Source organism: Hemitrygon akajei, chromosome 11 (genome assembly GCF_048418815.1).
Source record: "Hemitrygon akajei chromosome 11, sHemAka1.3, whole genome shotgun sequence".
Taxonomy (NCBI): Eukaryota; Metazoa; Chordata; class Chondrichthyes; order Myliobatiformes; family Dasyatidae; genus Hemitrygon; species Hemitrygon akajei.
This window is the reverse complement of record NC_133134.1, coordinates 84688424-84710253: the sequence shown is the minus strand read 5'-3', so window position 1 is coordinate 84710253 and position 21830 is coordinate 84688424. Positions and strand designations below refer to the sequence as shown.

Sequence of the window (21830 nt, the reverse complement as noted above, 5' to 3'; positions counted from 1 at the left end):
AGCTTTAAGGTGGCATCTGGTGTACTGCATTTAGTCTGGCCGCCCCATTACAGGAAGAATGCGGAGGCTTCGGAGGGGGTGAAGGAGAGGTTCACCAGGACACTGCCTGCATTAGAGAGCACGAACTATAAGGAGAGGTCGGAAAACTTGCGTTGTTTTCTCTGGAGCGGCAGATAGAGATTTATAAAATTATCAGAGGATAGACAGTTGTTACCTGTAATCTTTTATCCTGGAATTAAAATATTTAATAGGACAGAGCAGGGGTTCCCAACACACAAAGGGGGGTCTGTGGCCCCCAGGGTGGGGATCCATTATGACAGGACAGGTTTAAAAAAGATGTGAAGGGCCGGTTTTTATTTGTGCAGCGGGCTGGGTGCCTGGAATGTGCTGCCGGGGGTGGTGGTGGAGGCAGATATGATGGAGGTGTTTAAGAAGCTCGTAGACAGGCCCATGCAGGGATATGGGAGTTGTGTAGGCAGATATAATTAATTTAATTAGACACTTAATCACTACTTTAATTAGTTGGGCAGCATGGTGGGCCAAATATACTGTTCCTGTGCTGTTCTTTCAAACATTTAGGAATACGTTTAAGATTAGAACTGATTCATCTGATATAGAAACATAGAAAACTGTATTGTAGCACAGTACAGGCCCTTCGGCCCGCAAAGCTGTGCAGAACATGTCCCTACCTTAGAACTACCCAGGCTTACCCATAGGCCTCTTCTTCTAAGCTCCATGTAGCCTTCCAGGAGTCTCTTAAAACACCCCATCGTATCTGCCTCCACCACTGCTGGCAGCCCATTCCACACACTCACCATTGTCTGCATTAAAAAAAACTTATCTCTGACGTCTTCTCTGTACCTACTTCCAAGCACCTCCAAGCTATGCCCTCTCATGCTAGCCATTTCAGCCCTGGGGAAAAACCTCTGACTATCCGCACGATCAATGCCTCTCATCATCTTAAACACCTCTGTCAGGTCATCTCTCATCCTCCGTCGCTCCAAGGAGAAATGGCCGAGTTCACTCAACCTATTGTCATAAGGCATGCTCGCCAATCCAGGCAACATCCTTGTAAATCTCCTCTGCACCCTTTCTATGGTTTCCACATCCTTCCTGTAGTGAGGCAACCAGAACTGAGCACAGTACTCCAAGTGGGGTCTGACCAGGGCCCTATATAGCTGCAACATTACCTCTCGGCTCTTAAACTCAATCCCACGGTTGATGAAGGCCAATACACCATATGCCTTCTTAACCACAGAGTCAACCTGCGCAGCTGCTTTGAGTATCCTATGAACTCGGACCCCAAGATCCCTCTGATCCTCCACACTGCCAAGAGTCTTACCATTTATACTATATTCTGTTATCATATTTGACCAACCAAAATGAACCACCTCAACTTATCTGGGTTGAACTCCATCTGCCACTTTTCAGCCCAGTTTTGCATCCTATCAATGTCCCGCTGTAACCTCTGAAAGCCCTCCACACTATCCACAACACCTCCAACCTTTGTGTCATCAGCAAACTTACTAACCCATCCCTCCACTTCCTCATCCAGGTCGTTTATAAAAAATCACAAAGAGAAGGGGTCCCAGAACAGATCCCTGAGGCACACCACTGGTTACCGACCTCCATGCAGAATATGACCCGTCTACAACCACTCTTTACCTTCTGTGGGCAAGCCAGTTCTGGATCCACAAAGCAATGTCCCTTTGGATCCCATACCTCCTTACTTTCTCAATAAGCCTTGCATGGGGTACCTTATCAAATGCCTCGCTGAAATCCATATACACTACATCTACTGTTCTTCCTTCATCAATGTGTTTAGTCACATCCTCAAAAAATTCAATCAGGCTTGTAAAGCATGACCGGCCTTTGACAAAACCATGCTGACTATTCTGAATCATATTATACCTCTCAAAATGTTCATAAATCTTGACTCTCGGGACCTTCTCCATCAACTTACCAACCACTGAAGTAAAACTCATTGGTCTATAATTTCCTGGGCTATCCCTACTCCCTTTCTTGAAAAAGGGAACAACATCTGCAACCCTCCAATCCTCCGGAACCTCTCCCGTCCTCATTGATGATGCAAAGATCATCGCCAGAGGCTCAGCAATCTCCTCTCCTGCCTCCCACAGTACCCTGGGGTACATCTCATCCTATCCCAGTGACTTACCCAACTCAATGCTTTCCAAAAGCTTCAGCTCATCCTCTTCCTTAATATCTACATGCTCAAGATTTTCAGTCTGCTGCAAGTCATCCCTACAATCACCAAGATCCTTTTCCTTAGTGAATACTGTAGCGAAGTATTCATTAAGTACCTCTGCTATGTCCTCTGGTTCCATACACACCTTTCCACTGTCACACTTGATTGGTCCTATTCTTTCATATCTTATCCTCTTGCTCTTCACATACTTGTAGAATGCCTTGGGGTTTTCCTTAATCCTGTCCACCAAGGCCTTCTCATGGCCCCTTCTGGCTCTCCTAATTTCATTCTTAAGCTCCTTCCTGCTAGCCTAAGAATCTTCTAGATTCCCATCATTACCTAGTGTTTTAAAACTTTCATAAGCTTGGCTTTTCTTTACTTCTTGACTAGATTTACAACAGCCTTTGTACACCATGGATCTTGTACCGTGCCATCCTTTCCATGTCTCATTGGAACATACGTATTCAGAACCCACACAGATATCCCTGAACATTTGCCACATTTCTTCCATACGTTTCCCTGAGAACATCTGTTTCCAATTTATGCTTCCAAGTTCTGCCTGTTAGCCTCATATTTCCCCTTACTCCAGTTAAGCGTTTCTCTAACTTGTCTGTTCCTATCCCTCTCCAATGCTATGGTAAAGGAGATAGAATTGTAATCACTATCTCCAAAATGCTCTCCCACTGAGAGACCTGACACCTGACCAAGTTCATTTCCCAAAACCAGATCAAGTACAGCCTCTCCTCTTGTAGGCTTATCTACATATTGTGTCAAGAAACCTTCCTGAACACACCTAACAAACTCCACCCCATCTAAGCCCCTAACTCTAGGGAGATGCCGATCAATATTTTGGAAATTAAAATCTCCCACCACGACAACCCTGTTATTACTGCACCTTTCCAGAGTCTGTCTCCCTTTCTGCTCCTTGATGTCCTTGTTACTATTGTGTGGTTTATAAGAAACACCCAGTAGAGTTATTGACCCCTTCCTATTTCTAACTTCCACCCACAGAGACTCTGTAGACAACCCCTCCATGACTTCCTCCTTTTCTGCAGCCGTGACACTATCTCTGATCAGCAGTGCCACACCCCCACCTCTTTTGCCTCCCTCCCCGTCCTTTCTGAATCATCTCAAGCCTGGTACTTGAAGTAGCCATTCCTGCCCCTGCACCATCCAAGTCTCTGTAATGGCCACAACATCACAGCTCCAAGTGCTGATCCATGCTCTAAGCTCATCCACTTTATTCATAATACTCCTCACATTAAAATAGACAATCTCAAACCATCGGTCTGAGCATGTCCCTTCTCTATCACCTGCCTATCCTCCCTCTCACACTGCCTGAATTACTGCTTGCTGGACCTCTCTCATTCATGTTCGCGCTGACTGTTTGCACTGTCAACAGCCCCTACACTTTCCCATTCATTCCCACCATCTGCACTCCCAACAGAGCCCACCCCTTCCTGCTCACTCCCAATGGGACCACACCCCTTCCCATTCACTCTGACTGTCCTCACTCCCAAAGGAACCCCACATGTTCCCATTCACTCCCAGTCCATACTCCCAATGGGACCTCACCTCTTCCCATTCACTCTGACAGTCCGGAATCCTACCGGACTCCACACGTTCCCATTCACTCCCAGTGGGAACCCACCCTTTCCCGTTCACTCCCACCGACTACACTCCCAATAGGACCACACATGTTCACATTCACTCCCACTGTCCAGAATCCCAACGAGCCCCTACCCCTTCCCATTCACTCCCACCGTCCACACTCCCAATGGACCCCACCCCTTCCCATTCACTCCCACCGTCCACACTCCCAATGGGACCCACCCCTTCCCATTCACTCCCACCGTCCACACTCCCAATGGACCCCACCCCTTCCCATTCACTCCCACCGTCCACACTCCCAATGGACCCCACCCCTTCCCATTCACTCCCACCGTCCACACTCCCAATGGACCCCACCCCTTCCCATTCACTCCCACCGTCTACACTCCCAATGGACCCCACCCCTGCCCATTCACTCCCACCGTCCACACTCCCAATGGGACCCACCCCTTCCCATTCACTCCCACCGTCCACACTTCCAATGGGACCCACCCCTTCCCATTCACTCCCACCGTCCACACTTCCAATGGGACCCACCCCTTCCCATTCACTCCCACCGTCCACACTCCCAATGGACCCCACCCCTTCCCATTCACTCCCACCGTCCACACTCCCAATGGGACCCCACCCCTTCCCCTTCACTCCCACCGTCCACACTCCCAATGGGACCCCACCCCTTCCCATCAACTCCCACCGTCCACACTCCCAATGGGACCCCACCCCTTCCCATCCACTCCCACCATCCACACTCCCAATGGGACCCCACCCCTTCCCATTCAGTCCCACCGTCCACACTCCCAATGGACCCCACCCCTTCCCATTCACTCCCACCATCCACAGTCCCAATGGGACCCCACTCCTTCCCATTCACTCCCACCGTCCACACTCCCAATGGGATCTCAACCCTTCCCATTCACTCCCACCGTCCACACTCCCAATGGGACCCCACCCCTTCCCATTCATTCCCACCGTCCACACTCCTAATGGACCCCACCCCTTCCCATTCACTCCCACCATCCACACTCCCAAGGGACCCCACCCCTTCCCATTCACTCCCACTGTCCACACTTCCAATGGACCCCACCCCTTCCCATTCACACCCACCGTCCACACTCCCAATGGGACCCCACCTCTTCCCATTCACTCCCACCGTCCACACTCCCAATGGGACCCCACCCCTTCCCATTCACTCCCACCGTCCACACTCCCAATGGGACCCCACACCTTCCCATTCACTCCCACCATCCACACTCCCAAGGGACCCCACCCCTTCCCATTCACTCCCACTGTCCACACTTCCAATGGACCCCACCCCTTCCCATTCACACCCACCGTCCACACTCCCAATGGGACCCCACCCCTTCCCATTCACTCCCACCGTCCACACTCCCAATGGGACCCACCCCTTCCCATTCACTCCCACCGTCCACACTCCCAATGGGACCCCACCCCTTCCCATTCACTCCCACCGACCACACTCCCAATGAACCCCACCCCTTCCCATTCACTCCCACCATCCACACTCCCTATGGACCCCACCCCTTCCCATTCACTCCCACTGTCCACACTCCCAATGGGACCCCACCCCTTCCCATTCACTTCCAATGTCCTCAATGCCTGTGAACCATAATTATTGAAATGTTTATGTATATATCAGTATTGTCCTAATTTTTGCCACATATTGTCTGTGTGCGCCTGCAGTGGGGAGATTTGTGTGTATCTGAGAGTATAGATGTGTATTTGACCCTGTATCTATTTGTGTTAAGCTGAAGGCTCTGCTAATTTGAAGCTGTTTCTGTCAGTAGTGTGAACCATGGAGTATTGTGCTGTTATAAGCTGATGTGGCACGACTGAATAAAAGGTGCGGCAAGTAGTGTGTGTGTCGCAGTGCAGCTTATCCTCAAAGTAAATGTATTAACTCAAACTACCTGCGTCTCAATATCACCAAGACCAAGGAGATGGTGGTGGACTTTAGGAGATCTAGGCCTCATATGGAGCCAGTGATCATTAATGGAGAATGTGTGGAGCAGGTTAAGACCTACAAGTATCTGGGAGTACAGTTAGACGAGAAGCTAGACTGGACTGCCAACACAGATGCCTTGTGCAGGAAGGCACAGAGTCGACTGTACTTCCTAAGAAGGTTGGCGTCATTCAATGTCTGTAGTGAGATGCTGAAGATGTTCTATAGGTCAGTTGTGGAGAGCGCCCTCTTCTTTGTGGTGGCGTGTTGGGGAGGAAGCATTAAGAAGAGGGACGCCTCACGTCTTAATAAGCTGGTAAGGAAGGCGGGCTCTGTCGTGGGCAAAGTACTGGAGAGTTTAACATCGGTAGCTGAGCGAAGGGCGCTGAGTAGGCTACGGTCAATTATGGATAACTCTGAACATCCTCTACATAGCACCATCCAGAGACAGAGAAGCAGTTTCAGCGACAGGTTACTATCGATGCAATGCTCCTCAGACAGGATGAAGAGGTCAATACTCCCCAATGCCATTAGGCTTTACAATTCTACCGCCAGGACTTAAGAACTTTTTAAAGCTATTATTAATGCTTTTTGAGATGGTGATTTAGATGCATATCATATTTTTTTTTACTGAGTTAAGTATTGTATGTAATTAGTTTTGCTACAACAAGTGTATGGGACATTGGAAAAAAGTTGAATTTCCCCATGGGGATGAATAAAGTATCTATCTATCTATCTATCTTATCGAACTGATATACACACGCGCGCGCACACTCACACTCTCACACACACACACACATACTCACGCTCTCACACACACATACTCACACTCTCACACACTCACACTCACACACACACTCACAGACACACTCTCACACACTCACACTCTCACACTCACACTCTCACACTCACACTCTCACACTCACACTCTCACACTCTCACACTCACACACTCTCACACACTCTCACACACTCACACACTCTCACACACTCTCACACACTCTCACACACTCTCACACACTCTCACACACACACACTCACACTCACACACTCACACTCTCACACTCACACTCTCACACTCACACTCACACTCTCACACTCACACTCTCACACTCACACTCTCACACTCACACTCTCACACTCACACTCTCACACACACTCTCACACACACTCTCACACACACTCTCACACACACTCTCACACACACTCTCACACACACTCTCACACACACTCTCTCACACACACTCTCACACACACACTCTCACACACACACACACTCACACACACACACTCACTCACACACACACTCTCACACTCTCACACACACACACACACTCACACTCTCACACACACACTCACACACACGCACACACACACACACTCACACACACGCACACACACACACACTCACTCACTCTCACACACACAGTCACACTCACTCACTCTCACACACACACTCACACTCACACTCACACTCTCACACACACACACACTGGTTGAGTGAGTGCACGTTGTGGAGTGAGTTGGAGTGGAGGTGAGGTGTCGAGTGGTTCAGTGAGGCAGGCTGCGGAGGGAGTTTGAGTGGAGGTGAGTGAAGTTGTCTGCTCTTGGTCAGGGAGTAATTGTTCCTGGTGTGGGACCTCTGGAACCCTTGTTACTCCACAGCCTGTGCATCCATGACAATGCCCCTGACCTTGACTTTAAGGAGAATGTGTGGGTCCATGAGAATGAGTGTCTCACCCTCACCCTCACCCTCACAGTTAACTACCTTGCCTCTCCCGCAGGTTACGGTACGTACCCGGGTCGTCGACGTGGCGCTGCCCACGCTCAGACCATCACCATGCCCTGCCCGAGCTGCCAGCGGGACGTGGACCTGGGGGAGCGCGGGCTTTCCGATCTCTTCCGCAACCTGACGCTGGAGCGGATCGTGGAGCGCTACAAGCACTCGGCTGATCTGGGAGCGGCCGTGCCTTGCCAGGCGTGTAAGCCCCCCGCCCAGGAGGCCGCCAAGGGCTGCACCGACTGCCGTCTCAACTACTGCAAGGAGTGCTTCAAGCTCTATCACCCCTGGGGCACTCCCAAGGCCCAGCACGAGTCCATCGGGCCTACCCTCAGCTTCAGACCCAAGGTGAGTCCTGCTCCCCTTCGGCCGAGGGGGGGAGGGGAATCCAGACTGACAGCACTCTGCTGGGGAACTTACCACTAATGGCCGAGTTAGGCCGTTCAGCCCATCGAGTCTACTCTGCCATTTGATCACATGCGATGTACTTTCCTTCACGTCTCCATTCGATGCCCTGACCTATCAACCTCCGCTTTAAATGCACCCATGACTCGGCCTCCACGGCTGTCTGTAGCAATGGATTCCACAGATTCTCCACCCTCTGGCTAAAGAAATTCCTCCTCATCTCTGTTCTAATGGGATGTCCTGCTATTCTGAGGCTGTGCTTTCTGATGGTGGACTCTCCCACCACAGGAAACATCCTCTCCACATCTGTTCTATCTAGGTCCTTCAATATGAACCAGGTTTCAATGAGTTTCCCCCCTTCATTTCTCTAAACTCCAAGTACAGACCCAGAACTATCGAACGCTCCTCGTACATTAACATTTTCATTCCCGTGATCATTCTCATAAACCTCTGGACCCTCTCTTATAGACAAGGGGCCTAAAACTGCTCACAATGCTCCAAATGTGGTCCAATCAATGACTTACAAAGCCTCAGTATTTCACCCTTGCTCTTCTATTGTTGCATTTGCCTTCCTCACTACCGACTCCACCTGCAATTTTACCCTTGGGGAAATCTGCACGGAGACCCTGAGCCATCAAACGCTCTTCATATGATAACACTTTGTATCCTGGAATTGTTTTCATGGTTCTTTCCTAATGTCAGCACATCCCTTCTTAAATAAGAGGCCCAAAACTGCTCACAATCACAATACTCCAAGTGAGTCCTCACCAGTGCCTTCTGAAGCCTCGGCATTGCATCTCTGATTTTACATTCTGGTCCTCTCCAAACGAATGCAGTCGCCTTCCTCATCACTGACTCAGCCTGAAAATTAACCTTTAGGGAATCCTGCACCCTGGGCTTTTGATTTTTCTCTCCATTTAGAAAACAGTTTACTTTTTAAAATTTCTTCTACCAAACTGCATAAGCATAGACTTGCCGACACTGTATTCCATCTGCCACTTCTTTGCCTATTCTCCTAACCTATCTGTCCGCCTTTAGCCTCTGTACTTCCTCAAAACCACCTGCCCTCTACCTATCTTCATATTGTTTACAAACTTTGTTACAAAGCCATCAACTCCATCATCAAAATCATTGACATATAAAAAGATGCGGTCCTAACACCACTCGTCACCAGCAGCCAACCGGAAAAGGCTCCATTTATTCCCACTCTTTGCCTCCTCTATGCTCTATCCATGCCGGTATCTTTCCTGTAATACCATTGGCTCTTAACTTGTTAGGCAGCCTCCTGTGTGGCAAATCCAAGCACACAGCATCCACCAATTCTCCTTTGTCAATCCTTGTTATTTCTGCAAAGATTTGTCAAATAAGATTATCCCTTGAGGAAACCATGCTGACTTCGGCCTATTTCATCATCTGCCTCCAAGTACATCAAAGCCACATCCTCAACAATATCTTCCTAAACAATGAGGTTAGGGTATATGGCCTATAACTTCCTTCTGTCTCTTCCTCCTTGAAGAGTGGAGTGACATTTGCAATTTTCCAGCTCTCTGGAACCATGTCAGAATCCATTGATTCTTGAAAGATCATTACTAATGCCTCCATAATCTCTTCAGTTACCTATTTCAGAATCCTGGGGAGTAAGCCATCTGGTCCAGGTGATCTATCCACCTTCAGACCTTTGTTTCCCAGTAATGGCAACTTCTCTCACTTCTGACCCCTGACACTCTCAAATTTCCCCCATTCTGCTAGTGTCTTCAACAATGAAGACTGATGCAAAATACTTACTTAGTTCGTTTGCCATTTCCTTGACCCCCATTGCTATCTCTCCAGCATTATTTTCCAGCAGTCTGATATCTACCCCTCACCTTACTTTTGCACTTTATATATCTGATGAAACTCGTGGTATAATTCTGGCTCAATGGGCCAGAAGAGTCTGTTTCCGTGCTGTCAATATCTACGTAAATGGATACCATTTGCCTTTTTGATACTCTGTTGGATCTGCAAACCAACCTTTTGTGATTCACGCACAAGTCCCTCTGCATAACAGCCTGCTCCCTTGGACAATCTGATCTGGGAATCGGAGCTCAGATCTGAGCCCAGGAAGCGAGGGGATGGGATGTTGGGGGTTGCTGAGTTCCTCGTACTAACGGATTGCAGGTGTTCTGCTGCAGGTCCTGATGTGCCCCGAGCATGAGATGGAGAAGGTCAGCCTGTACTGCAAGACATGCCAACGCCTCATATGCCAGCTGTGTAAGCTCAGGCGGGTCCACACCACGCACAAGATCACCCCCGTGGCCAGTGCCTACCAGGCACTGAAGGTAGGTGCCCTCCGATCCAACGTGGTATTATCATGGGTGGACATTTATACCCCAGGGTAGAAATGCCCTGGGGGTGGCACGGTCACATAGTGGTTAACGTAACATTTATCACCGGTTCAATTCCACCGATGTCCGGAAGTTCAAGTTAATTTTCATTCAACCATTTACACGTATACTGCCAAACAAAACTATATTCCTTCTGACCAAGGTGCACAACGCAGTACATCTAACTCTCACACACAACGTATAAAGCAATATTACCACAAATAATAACACGTATCCCAGAAGATTGATACTTGGTTCAACAGTAAACAGTGAGACGCTACTGGTGATGAGATCTGGGTGGTGGCAAGGAGTTTGTATGTTCTCCCTGTGACCGGGTGCTGTGGTTCCCCCCACCCCTGGGTGCTGTGGTTTCTTCCCATATGCCAAAGCCATACAGGCTGGTAAGTTGTTGGGTGCAGTTGGACACTGTGGGCTCATTGGGCTGGAAGGGCCTGTTAACTCTGCTGTATCTCTAAATAAATAGATAAAAGCAGCTTTTTCTCAGCAGCACAGTCCGTTACAAACAATGCTGACTAACATGAAGTCCAGCAGTACCTGTGCAAGCCACCCCTGGAGCATCATCATTGGTCCTCCTGCTCTAGGAGAGATGCATCGCTGGGAAGTGTGTAGAGGAGATTAACGAGGATGTTACTGGGACTTCCAAGACGTTGGGCCGTCTGGGACTTCATTCCTGGGAGTGCAGGAGACTAAAGTCAAAAGGAGCATGGATAGGGTGAATGTCAATGGTTTTTCCTCCAACATGGGGGAATAAAGAACCAGAGAGCATAGATTTTATGTGAGAGGGAACCCTGAGGGGCAACTTCTTCACCCAGAGGGTGGTCAGTCTATGGAACGAGTTGCCAGAGGAAGTGTTTAAGGCAGGTACATTAACAATATTTAAAAGGTACTTGGACAGCAAAAACTTAAAAATACAGACCAAATGCAAGCAGATGGGACTAGTCTAGATAGGGATCTCGGTTAGCATGGATGCATTGGGCCAAAGGGCCTGTTTCCTTGCTGTGTGACTCTATGGCAGGGGTCAATATTGAGAGCAAGAAATACAGTCCAAGGTGGTGCTTGGGTTTTTCAAGTTGGTTCAGGACCCGATGGCTGTGGGGAGGAAGCTGTTGTTGAAGCTTGAGATGTGAGCCTTGAGACTCCCGGACCTCCTGCCTGATTGCAAGGAGAGGGCACGGCTCGGATGAGGGTTCCTGACGGTAGAAGATTAACAGTAGAACACTGGAACAGGCAGTTTGGCCCACGATGTAGTGCTGAAGTAATTGAGATAATGATGCATAATTCCATCTGCCTGCACGTGGCTCCTCCATTGTTTGTACATTCATCTGCCTGACTTCAAGATGCTCTTAACCACCCCTTTCATACCGGCCTCCCCCACCACCTCTGGCAGCGCACTCCAAGCACCCACCACTCTGTTTTTCAAAACAAAAAACTTACCCCACACATCTCCTTTGAACTTTTCCCCTCTCACTTTAAATGCATGCCCTCTGGATCAGACAATTCATCTCCATGTAAAAGATCGTCTGTTTACATCTCTCAGTTTTATGCTGGGTCTCCCCGTGGCCCCCGGCACTCTATAGAAGACAACACAAGTTTGTCCAAACTCTCCTCATGCCCTCTCATCCAGGTAGCCTGTCCTGCACCCTCCCTAAAGCCTCCGCATCCTTCCTGGAATGGGGCAACCAGAACTCAGTGGAAAACTCCAAATGCGCCTGACCAGTTTGATAAAGCTGCAGTGTCACTACCGACTCAACTCGGGTGGGTGTTGCCTTCTTGAGATGTTGTGTTCTGGTGGGGAGGGCTGTAACATTTGGCCGCTGTGTTGGTCAAGTCTCTACCCCAGCCCAGCCCCCACATTTCTCTCTCCCTCTCTGTGGTTGCACGGGGAAGAGCAGTCTGTCTGTAGGACTCCACACAACAGTGATTTTCCCCTCCAGGTTATTGGAAGTTGTTGCAATTGCTTACTTTACCTTTTCTAGTGAGCCAGTGAGTTTAAAGGGAGCAGGATGTGGATCACTCCGGATCCTGGAGCACATTCCGGACTAATGAGAGGCGGGTGCCGTGATTTCCGAACTGTCAGATGCCAGATGGTTGGAATTTTGCCATGCTTCACTCCTGCCTGCTCTCCCCCCACCTTCCCGGTCCATGTACAATTCCCCCTCGACTTGGTCCTGCAATGAACCAGCTGTAAGCGACGACCTTTGAACTACTAACCCCAGCCCCCTCCCCACCCACCCATTACCCCCATTCCCAAAACAGCATTCTTGCTCCTCGCACTTCCCAAATCCCAGTCTGGAGACACGTCTCTTGGCGATGACTCAATGGTGTTCCTCGCCAGTGGGAGCCATCGGGCTGATTTAAAACTCGGTGTTTTGGACTGGGGTTGGATGTGGATGGAAAAGATCCACGTAAAGCGACGAGACCCTCTCAGATTATCCTTTCTTTTCCTTACGTCTCCCCCCCCACCCCCACATCCCAACCTTTACGCCCCCCTCCCTCTTTTCCTCCCCATCCACTGTCCTGTTTGTTGTCTGCCACTCACCCCTCCCCAACCCCTCCATCCAGGACAAACTGACCAAGGCAATCACATTCATCCTGACCAATCAGAACCTGGTACAGACACAGATCCAAGTACTGGATGAGCTGGTCCAGCAGACAGAGGTAGGTACTATGATTGTGTGTGTGTGCATGTTATTACGACTTGACCTCACAATCTACTTTGTTTGTGACCTTGTCTGCCTGTTCTGTACTTTCTCTGTAACTGTACTCTGCAGGGTGACCAAGGATGGGAGCTCAACATCCAGGGATATTCAATATTCCGGAGGGATAGACAGGAAAGAAAAGGAGGTGGGGTAACATTGCTGGTTAGAGAGGATATTAATGCAATAGAAAGGAAGGACATTAGCCTGAAGGATGTAGAATCGATATGGGTAGAGTTGCATAACACTAAGGGGCAGAAAACGCTGGTGGGAGTTGTGTACAGGCCACCTAACAGTAGTAGTGAGGTTGGGGATGGCATTAAACAGGAAATTAGAAATGCGTGCAATAAAGGAACAGTAGTTATAATGGGTGACTTCAATCTACATATAGATTGGGTGAACCAAATTGGTAAGGGTGCTGAGGAAGAGGATTTCTTGGAATGTATGCAGGATGGTTTTCTGAACCAACATGTCGAGGAACTAACTAGAGAGCAGGCCATTCTAGATTGGGTATTGAGGAATGAGGAAGGGTTAGTTAGCAATCTTGTCGTGCGAGGCCCCTTGGGTAAGAGTGACCATAATATGGTGGAATTCTTCATTAAGATGGAGAGTGACATAGTTAATTCAGAAACAAAGGTTCTGAACTTAAAGAAGGGTAACTTTGAAGGTATGAGATGTGAATTAGCTAAGATAGACTGGCAAATGATACTTAAAGGGTTGACGGTGGACATGCAATGGCAAGCATTTAAAGGTCACATGGATGAACTACAACAATTGTTCATCCCAGTTTGGCAAAAGAATAAACCAGGGAAGGTAGTGCACCCGTGGCTGACAAGAGAAATTAGGGATAGTATCAAGTCCAAAGAAGAAACATATAAATTAGCAAAAAAAAAGCGGCACACCTGAGGACTGGGAGAAATTCAGAGACAAGCAGAGGAGGACAAAGGGCTTAATTAGGAAAGGGAAAAAAGATTATGAGAGAAAGCTGGCAGGAACATAAAAACTGACTGTAAAAGCTTTTATAGATGTGTGAAAAGAAAAAGATTGGTCAAGACAAATGTAGGTCCTTTACAGTCAGAAACAGGTGAATTGATCATAGGGAACAAAGACATGGCAGACCAGTTGAATAACTACTTTGGTTCTGTCTTCACTAAGGAGGACATAAATAATCTTCCGGAAATAGTAAGAGACCGAGGGTCCAGTGAGATGGAGGAACTGAGGGAAATACATGTTAGTAGGGAAGTGGTGTTAGGTAAATTAAAGGGATTAAAGGCAGATAAATCCCCAGGGCCAGATGGTCTGCATCCCAGAGTGCTTAAGGAAGTAGCCCAAGAAATAGTGGATGCATTAGTGATAATTTTTCAAAACTCCTTAGATTCTGGATTAGTTCCTGAGGATTGGAGGGTGGCTAATGTAACCCCACTTTTTAAAAAAGGAGGGAGAGAGAAACCGGGGAATTATAGACCGGTTAGTCTGACATTGGTGGTGGGGAAAATGCTAGAGTCGGTTATCAAAGATGTGATAACAGCACATTTAGAAAGAGGTGAAATCATCGGACAAAGTCAGCATGGATTTGTGAAAGGAAAATCATGTCTGACGAATCTTATAGAATTTTTTGAAGATATAACTAGTAGAGTGGAAAGGGGAGAGCCAGTGGATGTGGTATATTTAGATTTTCAAAAGACTTTTGACAAGGTCCCACACAGGAGATTAGTGTGCAAACTTAAAGCACAGGGTATTGGTGCTATGGTATTGATGTGGATAGAGAATTGGTTGGCAGACAGGAAGCAAAGAATGGGAGTAAATGGGAACTTTTCAGATTGGCAGGCGGTGACTAGTGGGGTACCGCAAGGCTCAGTGCTGGGACCTCAGTTGTTTACAATATATATTAATGATTTAGACGAGGGAATTAAATGCAGCATCTCCAAGTTTGCGGATGACACGAAGCTGGGCAGCGGTGTTAGCTGTGAGGAGGATGCTAAGAGGATGCATGGTGACTTGGATAGGTTAGGTGAGTGGGCAAATTCATGGCAGATGCAACTTAATGTGGATAAATGTGAGGTTATCCACTGTGGTTGCAAGAACAGGAAAACAGATTATTATCTGAATGGTGGCCGATTAGGAAAAGGGGAGGTGCAACGAGACCTGGGTGTCATTGTACAACAGTCATTGAAAGTGGGCATGCAGGTACAGCAGGCGGTGAAGAAGGCAAATGGTATGTTGGCATTCATAGCAAAAGGATTTGAGTACAGGAGCAGGGAGGTTCTACTGCAGTTGTACAAGGCCTTGGTGAGACCACACCTGGAGTATTGTGTGCAGTTTTGGTCTCCTAATCTGAGGAAAGACATTCTTGCCATAGAGGGAGTACAGAGAAGGTTCACCAGATTGATTCCTGGGATGGCAGGACTTTCATATGAAGAAAGACTGGATTGACTAGGCTTATACTCACTGGAATTTAGAAGATTGAGGGGGGATCTTATTGAAACGTATAAAATTCTAAAGGGATTGGACAGGGTAGATGCAGGAAGATTGTTCCCAATGTTGGGGGAGTCCAGAACGAGGGGTCACAGTTTAAGGATAAAGGGGAAGCCTTTTAGGACCGAGATGAGGAAAAACTTCTTCACACAGAGGGTGGTGAATCTGTGGAATTCTCTGCCACAGGAAACAGTTGAGGCCAGTTCATTGGCTATATTTAAGAGGAAGTTAGATATGGCCCTTGTGGCTAAAGGGATCGGGGATATGGAGAGAAAGCAGGTACAGGGTTCTGAGTTGGATGATCAGCCATGATCATACTGAATGGCGGTGCAGGCTCGAAGGGCCGAATGGCCTACTCCTGCACCTATTTTCTATGTCTCTGTTATTGCTTTTCCCTTGTGCCTCCACGATACCCCGTTGTAATGAACTGATCTGTGTGGACGGCATGCAGACAAGTATGTTCTGTACCTTGTTACATGTGACAGTAATATCCCAATTATTGACGGAACAAATATACCTCTGACTAGGTGTCATGTGCCTGTCTGGTCTGAAAATTCCTGGCTGTCAGTCGAAATAGGGCAAGCTAACTTGGACAGCCCTGCCTGGTTTGTAAGCCAGGTAACATCCCCATTGTCACGTGTTTGGCTGATGCAGACAAGAAATCCTCATTGTCATAGTGCTTTGAAAACCATTTCTCTTCGGCAGTCAAGAGATAGGACTGTTTATTTGCAAATCTGTCCTTTTAATTTCAAACTGATTACTGCTTACCATTTCCATTAAGAGCTGAAGAGTAGGTTCTTGTTTTAATCAATGCTTGCTATTAAAACACAAATCCGTAACACTTGAATCCCTCACAGTGAGCCTGGGTGAGTCTCAGTGTTGAGTTTATCGTCAGATACACGCGTGTTCACAGGTGCTATTGCAGCAGCACCACAGACACACAGCATCAAATACACAACATTCACAAGGAAAACATAAATTATACAAGGAAGAGCACCATTGTAGTGCAAAGTGGGTGTATAACTGAGATGGTGATCGGGGTTGTGCCGGTCGGTTCAGGAACCGAATGGTTGAAGGAAAGTTGCTGTTCCTGACCCTGGTGGTGTGGGACTTCAGGTTTCTGTACCTCCTGCCCGATGGGAGCTGTGAGAAGGTGGCCTGGCCCGGATGGTGTGGGACTTCAGGCTTCTGTACCTCCTGCCCGATGGGAGCTGTGAGCAGATGGCCTGGCCCAGATGGTGGGGGTCTTTAGACAATGTCTTGAGAGAGCATCTCCTGTAGATACTACTGACTGTGGGGACAGATGTCATCAACTTAACCCCATCACTGGGGCATAGGCTGCTGACAGCACTCACCAGCCGGTCCCGGCCCGAATGTTGGTCAGCCCTATGGCTTCTGCTTTCGTACGTCTTCGAGGCAAAGATCCTTCCTCTCCCAGGATTCAGTCTGTGGGGCTTCTGCTGTCATTTCTGTAGCTCTGGGTTTTTATGGGATGGGGTAGCTCGCCCTCCTTCACAGCCGGGTGTGGGACCATCCACGGTGGGGTTGGAGACGGAAGTGCCGGTGATGTGTGAGGGAAGAGCTTGTTGTGCTCCTGCTGCACCAGTCAGGGTACTTTCAAAAGTACACCTGGAGAAGTGTTCGGTGACCAACCAAACCTGCTTAACTTTCTGAGAAGATAAAGCCGCTGGCACACCCTCCTCAGGTTGGTAGCTACGTGCTGTTCCCGGGACAGGGCGGCCAGTATGTTAACGGGCAGGAATTTGAAGCTGCTGACTCTCTCCGCCACTGGTCCCCCGGTGCAGGTGGAGCGTGGTCACCCTAACCCTCCCCCTTCCTGCAGTCAGCAATCGGCTCTTGCGTTTGCTGTTGCAGCTGGCACGCTGAAACATGTCCTGCCTGGCTCCCGGCCGCTGAATCATCGCTACCCTTCAGTCGTGTGACAGCAGAGATGTCACCTGCAGATCTGCTGAGTCGGTTCGTTACTGAGCTGACTCCTTTGAATGTGACCTATTCAGGTTATTTCATCACACCACTACATCGAGGTAGTGCGAGGGAAAACAACAGCAGGATGCAGAATAGAGTGTTACCGTTACAGAGAGGGTCATAATGAGCTAGATTGTCAGGTCAAGAGTCCATCTTACTGTACGAGGAAACTGTTCAACAATCTGATAACAGCGAGGCAGAAGCTGTCCCCGAGCTTGGTAGTTTGGGCTTTCAGGCTTTTGTATCTGCTACCTGATGGGAGGGGGGAGAGAGGAGAAAGTCTGGGGTAGGATGGGTCCTTGATATTAGCTGCCTTACCGAGGTAACAGGAAGTGTCCATGGGGGGCGCGGGGAGGCTGGTTTCCCCGATGTGCTGGGCAGTGTCCTCAATTCTCTGCAGGATTTAGGTGGGAAAGGGAAGGTGGACTATGTTGGGTTGAGTGGGGTATGGGAAGGTGGACTGTGTTGGGTTGAGTGGGGTATGGGAAGGTGGACTGTGTTGGGTTGAGTGAGGAATGGGAAGGTGGACTTGTGTTGGGTCGAGTGAGGAATGGGAAGGTGGACTGTGTTGGGTTGAGTGGGGTATGGGAAGGTGGACTGTGTTGGGTTGAGTGAGGAATGGGAAGGTGGACTTGTGTTGGGTCGAGTGGGGTATGGGAAGGTGGACTGTGTTGGGTCGAGTGGGGTATGGGAAGGTGGACTTGTGTTGGGTCGAGTGGGGTATGGGAAGGTGGACTGTGTTGGGTCGAGTGGGGTATGGGAAGGTGGACTGTTGGGTTGAGTGGGGTATGGGACTGTGGACTGTGTTGGGTCAAGTGGGGTATGGGAAGGTGGATTGCGTTGGGTGGAGTGGGGTATGGGAAGGTGGACTGTGTTGGGTGGAGTGGGGTATGGGAAGGTGGACTGTGTTGGGTCGAGAGGGGTATGGGAAGGTGGACTGTGTTGGGTCGAGAGGGGTATGGGAAGGTGGACTGTGTTGGGTCGAGTGGGGTATGGGAAGGTGGACTGTGTTGGGTCGAGTGGGGTATGGGACTGTGGACTGTGTTGGGTCAAGTGGGGTATGGGAAGGTGGACTGTGTTGGGTCGAGTGGGGTATGGGAAGGTGGACTGTGTTGGGTTGAGTGGGGGGATGATTTAGGTGGGGTATGGGAAGGTGGACTGTGTTGGGTTGAGTGGGGAATGGGAAGGTGGACTGTGTTGGGTCCAGTGGGGTATGGGAAGGTAGACTGTGTTGGGTTGAGTGGGGTATGGGAAGGAGGACTGTGTTGGGTCGAGTGGGGAATGGGAAGGTGGACTGTGTTGGGTTGAGTGGGGTTTGTGAAGTTGAACTGTATTGGGTGCAGTGGGGGGAGGATTTAGGTGGGGTATGTGAAGGTGGACTGTGTTGGGTTGAGTGGGGAATGGGAAGGTAGACTGTGTTGGGTTGAGTGGGGTATGTGAAGGTGGACTGTGTTGGGTTGAGTGGGGTTTGTGAAGGTGGACTGTTGGGTTGAGTGGGGGGAGGATTTAGGTGGGGAATGGGAAGGTGGACTGTGTTGGGTTGAGTGGGGAATGGGAAGGTAGACTGTGTTGGGTTGAGTGGGGTATGTGAAGGTGGACTGTGTTGGGTTGAGTGGGGTTTGTGAAGGTGGACTGTTGGGTTGAGTGGGGGGAGGATTTAGGTGGGGAATGGGAAGGTGGACTGTGTTGGGTTGAGTGGGGAATGGGAAGGTAGACTGTGTTGGGTTGAGTGGGGTATGTGAAGGTGGACTGTGTTGGGTTGAGTGGGGTTTGTGAAGGTGGACTGTTGGGTTGAGTGGGGGGAGGATTTAGGTGGGGAATGGGAAGGTGGACTGTGTTGGGTTGAGTGGGGGGAGGATTTAGGTGAGGAATGGGAAGGTGGACTGTGTTGGGTTGAGTGGGGGGAAGATTTAGGTGGGGAATGGGAAGGTGGATTGTTCATTTGAGTGGGAGGATGATTCGGGTGGGGAATGGGAGGGCAGACTCGAGCGCTGACATCATGCTGACAGCCCTCTCGGTGTGACTCTCGAAGGCCAACAGCTCACGTGCGCGGGAGGAGGTGGTGAGCTCGATAGGAGAGCTGTGCCGGGCACTGGAGGAGAGGCAGGGCTCGCTGCTGCAGGCCATCGACGAGAGCAAGCAGCACCGCCTGCACCGGCTGGCTGGCCAGATCTCCGAGCACCAGGGCATGCTGGAGCATTCCGGCATGGTGGGCTACACGCAGGAGGTCCTGAAGGAGACCGACCCCGCCTGCTTCATTCAGGCCGCAAGGCAGCTGCATACCAGGTACAATTCGTGATCGTTCTCCACCCCCCCCCCCCCCCTCCGCCCCGGAAGAGTCGGCAGTTACAGGATTTGGGGATCACAAGATCACAGGACAAAGGAGCAGAAGTAGGCCATTCAGCCCATCGAGTCTGCTCCGCCACTCCACCATGAGCTAAACTATTCTCCCATCCAGTTCCAATTTCTGGCTTTTTCCCCATATTCCTTGATACCCTGACTAATTAGATACCTATCAATCTCCTCCTTAAACCCTCTCAATGATTGGGCCTCCACAGCTGTATGTGGCAACGAATTCCATACATCCAGGACCGTCTGGTGAAAAAAATTTCTCCTCATCTCTGTTTTAAATGGATAACCTCTAATTCTAAGACTTGTCCTGGACTCACCCACCGTGGGAAACAGCCTTTCCACATCTGCACTGTCCAGTCCTTTCAACATTCAAAATGTTTCTATGAGATCCCCTCCCATCCTTCTATACTCTAATGAATACAGTCCAAGAGCTGAAATACGCTCCTCATATGTTAGCCCCTGCATTCCAGGAATCATCCCCGTAAATCTTCTCTGAACCCTTTCCAACATCAGCACATCCCTTCTAAGATAGGGAGCCCAGAACTGCACACAGTATTCCAAATGAGGTCTCACCAGTGCCCCATTGAGCCTCATCAACACCTCCTTACTCTTATACACTATTCCTCTTGAAATGAATGCCAACATAGCATTCGCTTTCCTTACTGCAGATCCAACCTGGTGGTTAACCTTTAGGGTATCCTGCACTAGGACCCCCAAGTCCCTTTGCACTTCCGATTTTTGAATTTTCTCTCTATCTAAATAATAATCTGCCCGATTGTTTCTTCTTCCAAAATGTACAACCGTACATTTCTCAACATTGTATCTCATCTGCCATTTCTTTGCCCACTCTCCTAAACTGACCAAGTCTCTCTGCAACCTTTCTGTTTCTTCAACACTTCCTGCTCCTCCACCTATCTTGGTGTCATCTGCAAATTTAGCCACAAAACCATTTAATCCATAATCTAAATCATTGATATACAGTGTAAAAAGAAGCGGCCCCAACACCGACCCCTGAGGAACACCGCTAGTAACCGGCAACCAACCAGAATAGGATCCCTGTATTCCCACCCTTTGCTTTCTGCCTATCAGCAATGCTGCACCCATTCCAATATCTTTCCCGTAACTCCATGGGCTCTCATCTTATTAAGCAGCCTCTTATGCAGCACCTTATCAAAGGCCTTTTGGAAATCCAAATACACAACATCCACAGCCTCCCCCTTGTCAATTTTATTTGAGATTACCTCAAAAAATTCCAGTAGGTTGATGAGGCAGGATCATCCCTTCATGAAACCATGCTGGCTTGGGCCTATCTTGTCATGCACCTCGAGGTAATTCATAACCTCGTCCTTGAGGATCGACTCCAATAACTTTCCAACTACCGATGTCAGACTAATAGGTCTGTAATTTTCTTTTTGCTGCCTCCCTCCTTTCTTAAACAGAGGAACTACATTTGTGACCTTCCAGTCCTCCGGAACCATGCCAGAGTCTACCGATTCCTGGAAGATCATTTCCAATGCCTCCACAATCTCTAAAACCACATCCTTCAAAACCCGTGGGTGCACCTCATCCGGTCCGGGAGATTTATCTATCTTTAGTCCAATTATCTTCCCAAGCTCTTTCTCTCTAGTAATCTTGACTGTACCTAATTCTATTCCCTGAGACCTCTGGCTATCGGGTATGTTGCTAATGTGTCTTCCACTGTGAAGACTGATGCAAAATACTCATTTAGTTCCTCTGCCATCTCTTTGTTACCCATTATAATTTCTCCAGCATCGTTTTCAATCGGTCCTATAACTAGCTGTGTCACTCTTTTACTCTTCATATATTTGAAAAAGACTCTTTTTGATGTTAATTGGTGGGGAGTTACAGGTAGACAGGGCAGCAGGGAAGGTCTTCACCAGTCAGAACAAAGTTTAGAATATTAGGCTTGGTTTAACATTGTCATCTATACCAAGACACAATGAAAAGTTTGTTCT

At 48.8% G+C, this 21830-nt stretch overlaps 1 protein-coding gene across 1 annotated transcript in view; it reads left to right on the top strand.

The window, feature by feature from the left end:
• The window catches only part of LOC140735792 (tripartite motif-containing protein 46-like), a 96947-nt gene that overhangs the window by 27780 nt on the left and 47337 nt on the right, over positions 1-21830 (top strand). The window contains 4 exon segments of the mRNA XM_073061272.1: positions 7561-7904; positions 10133-10279; positions 12908-13003; positions 19535-19788. Coding sequence (XP_072917373.1) covers positions 7561-7904; positions 10133-10279; positions 12908-13003; positions 19535-19788 — 841 coding nt within the window.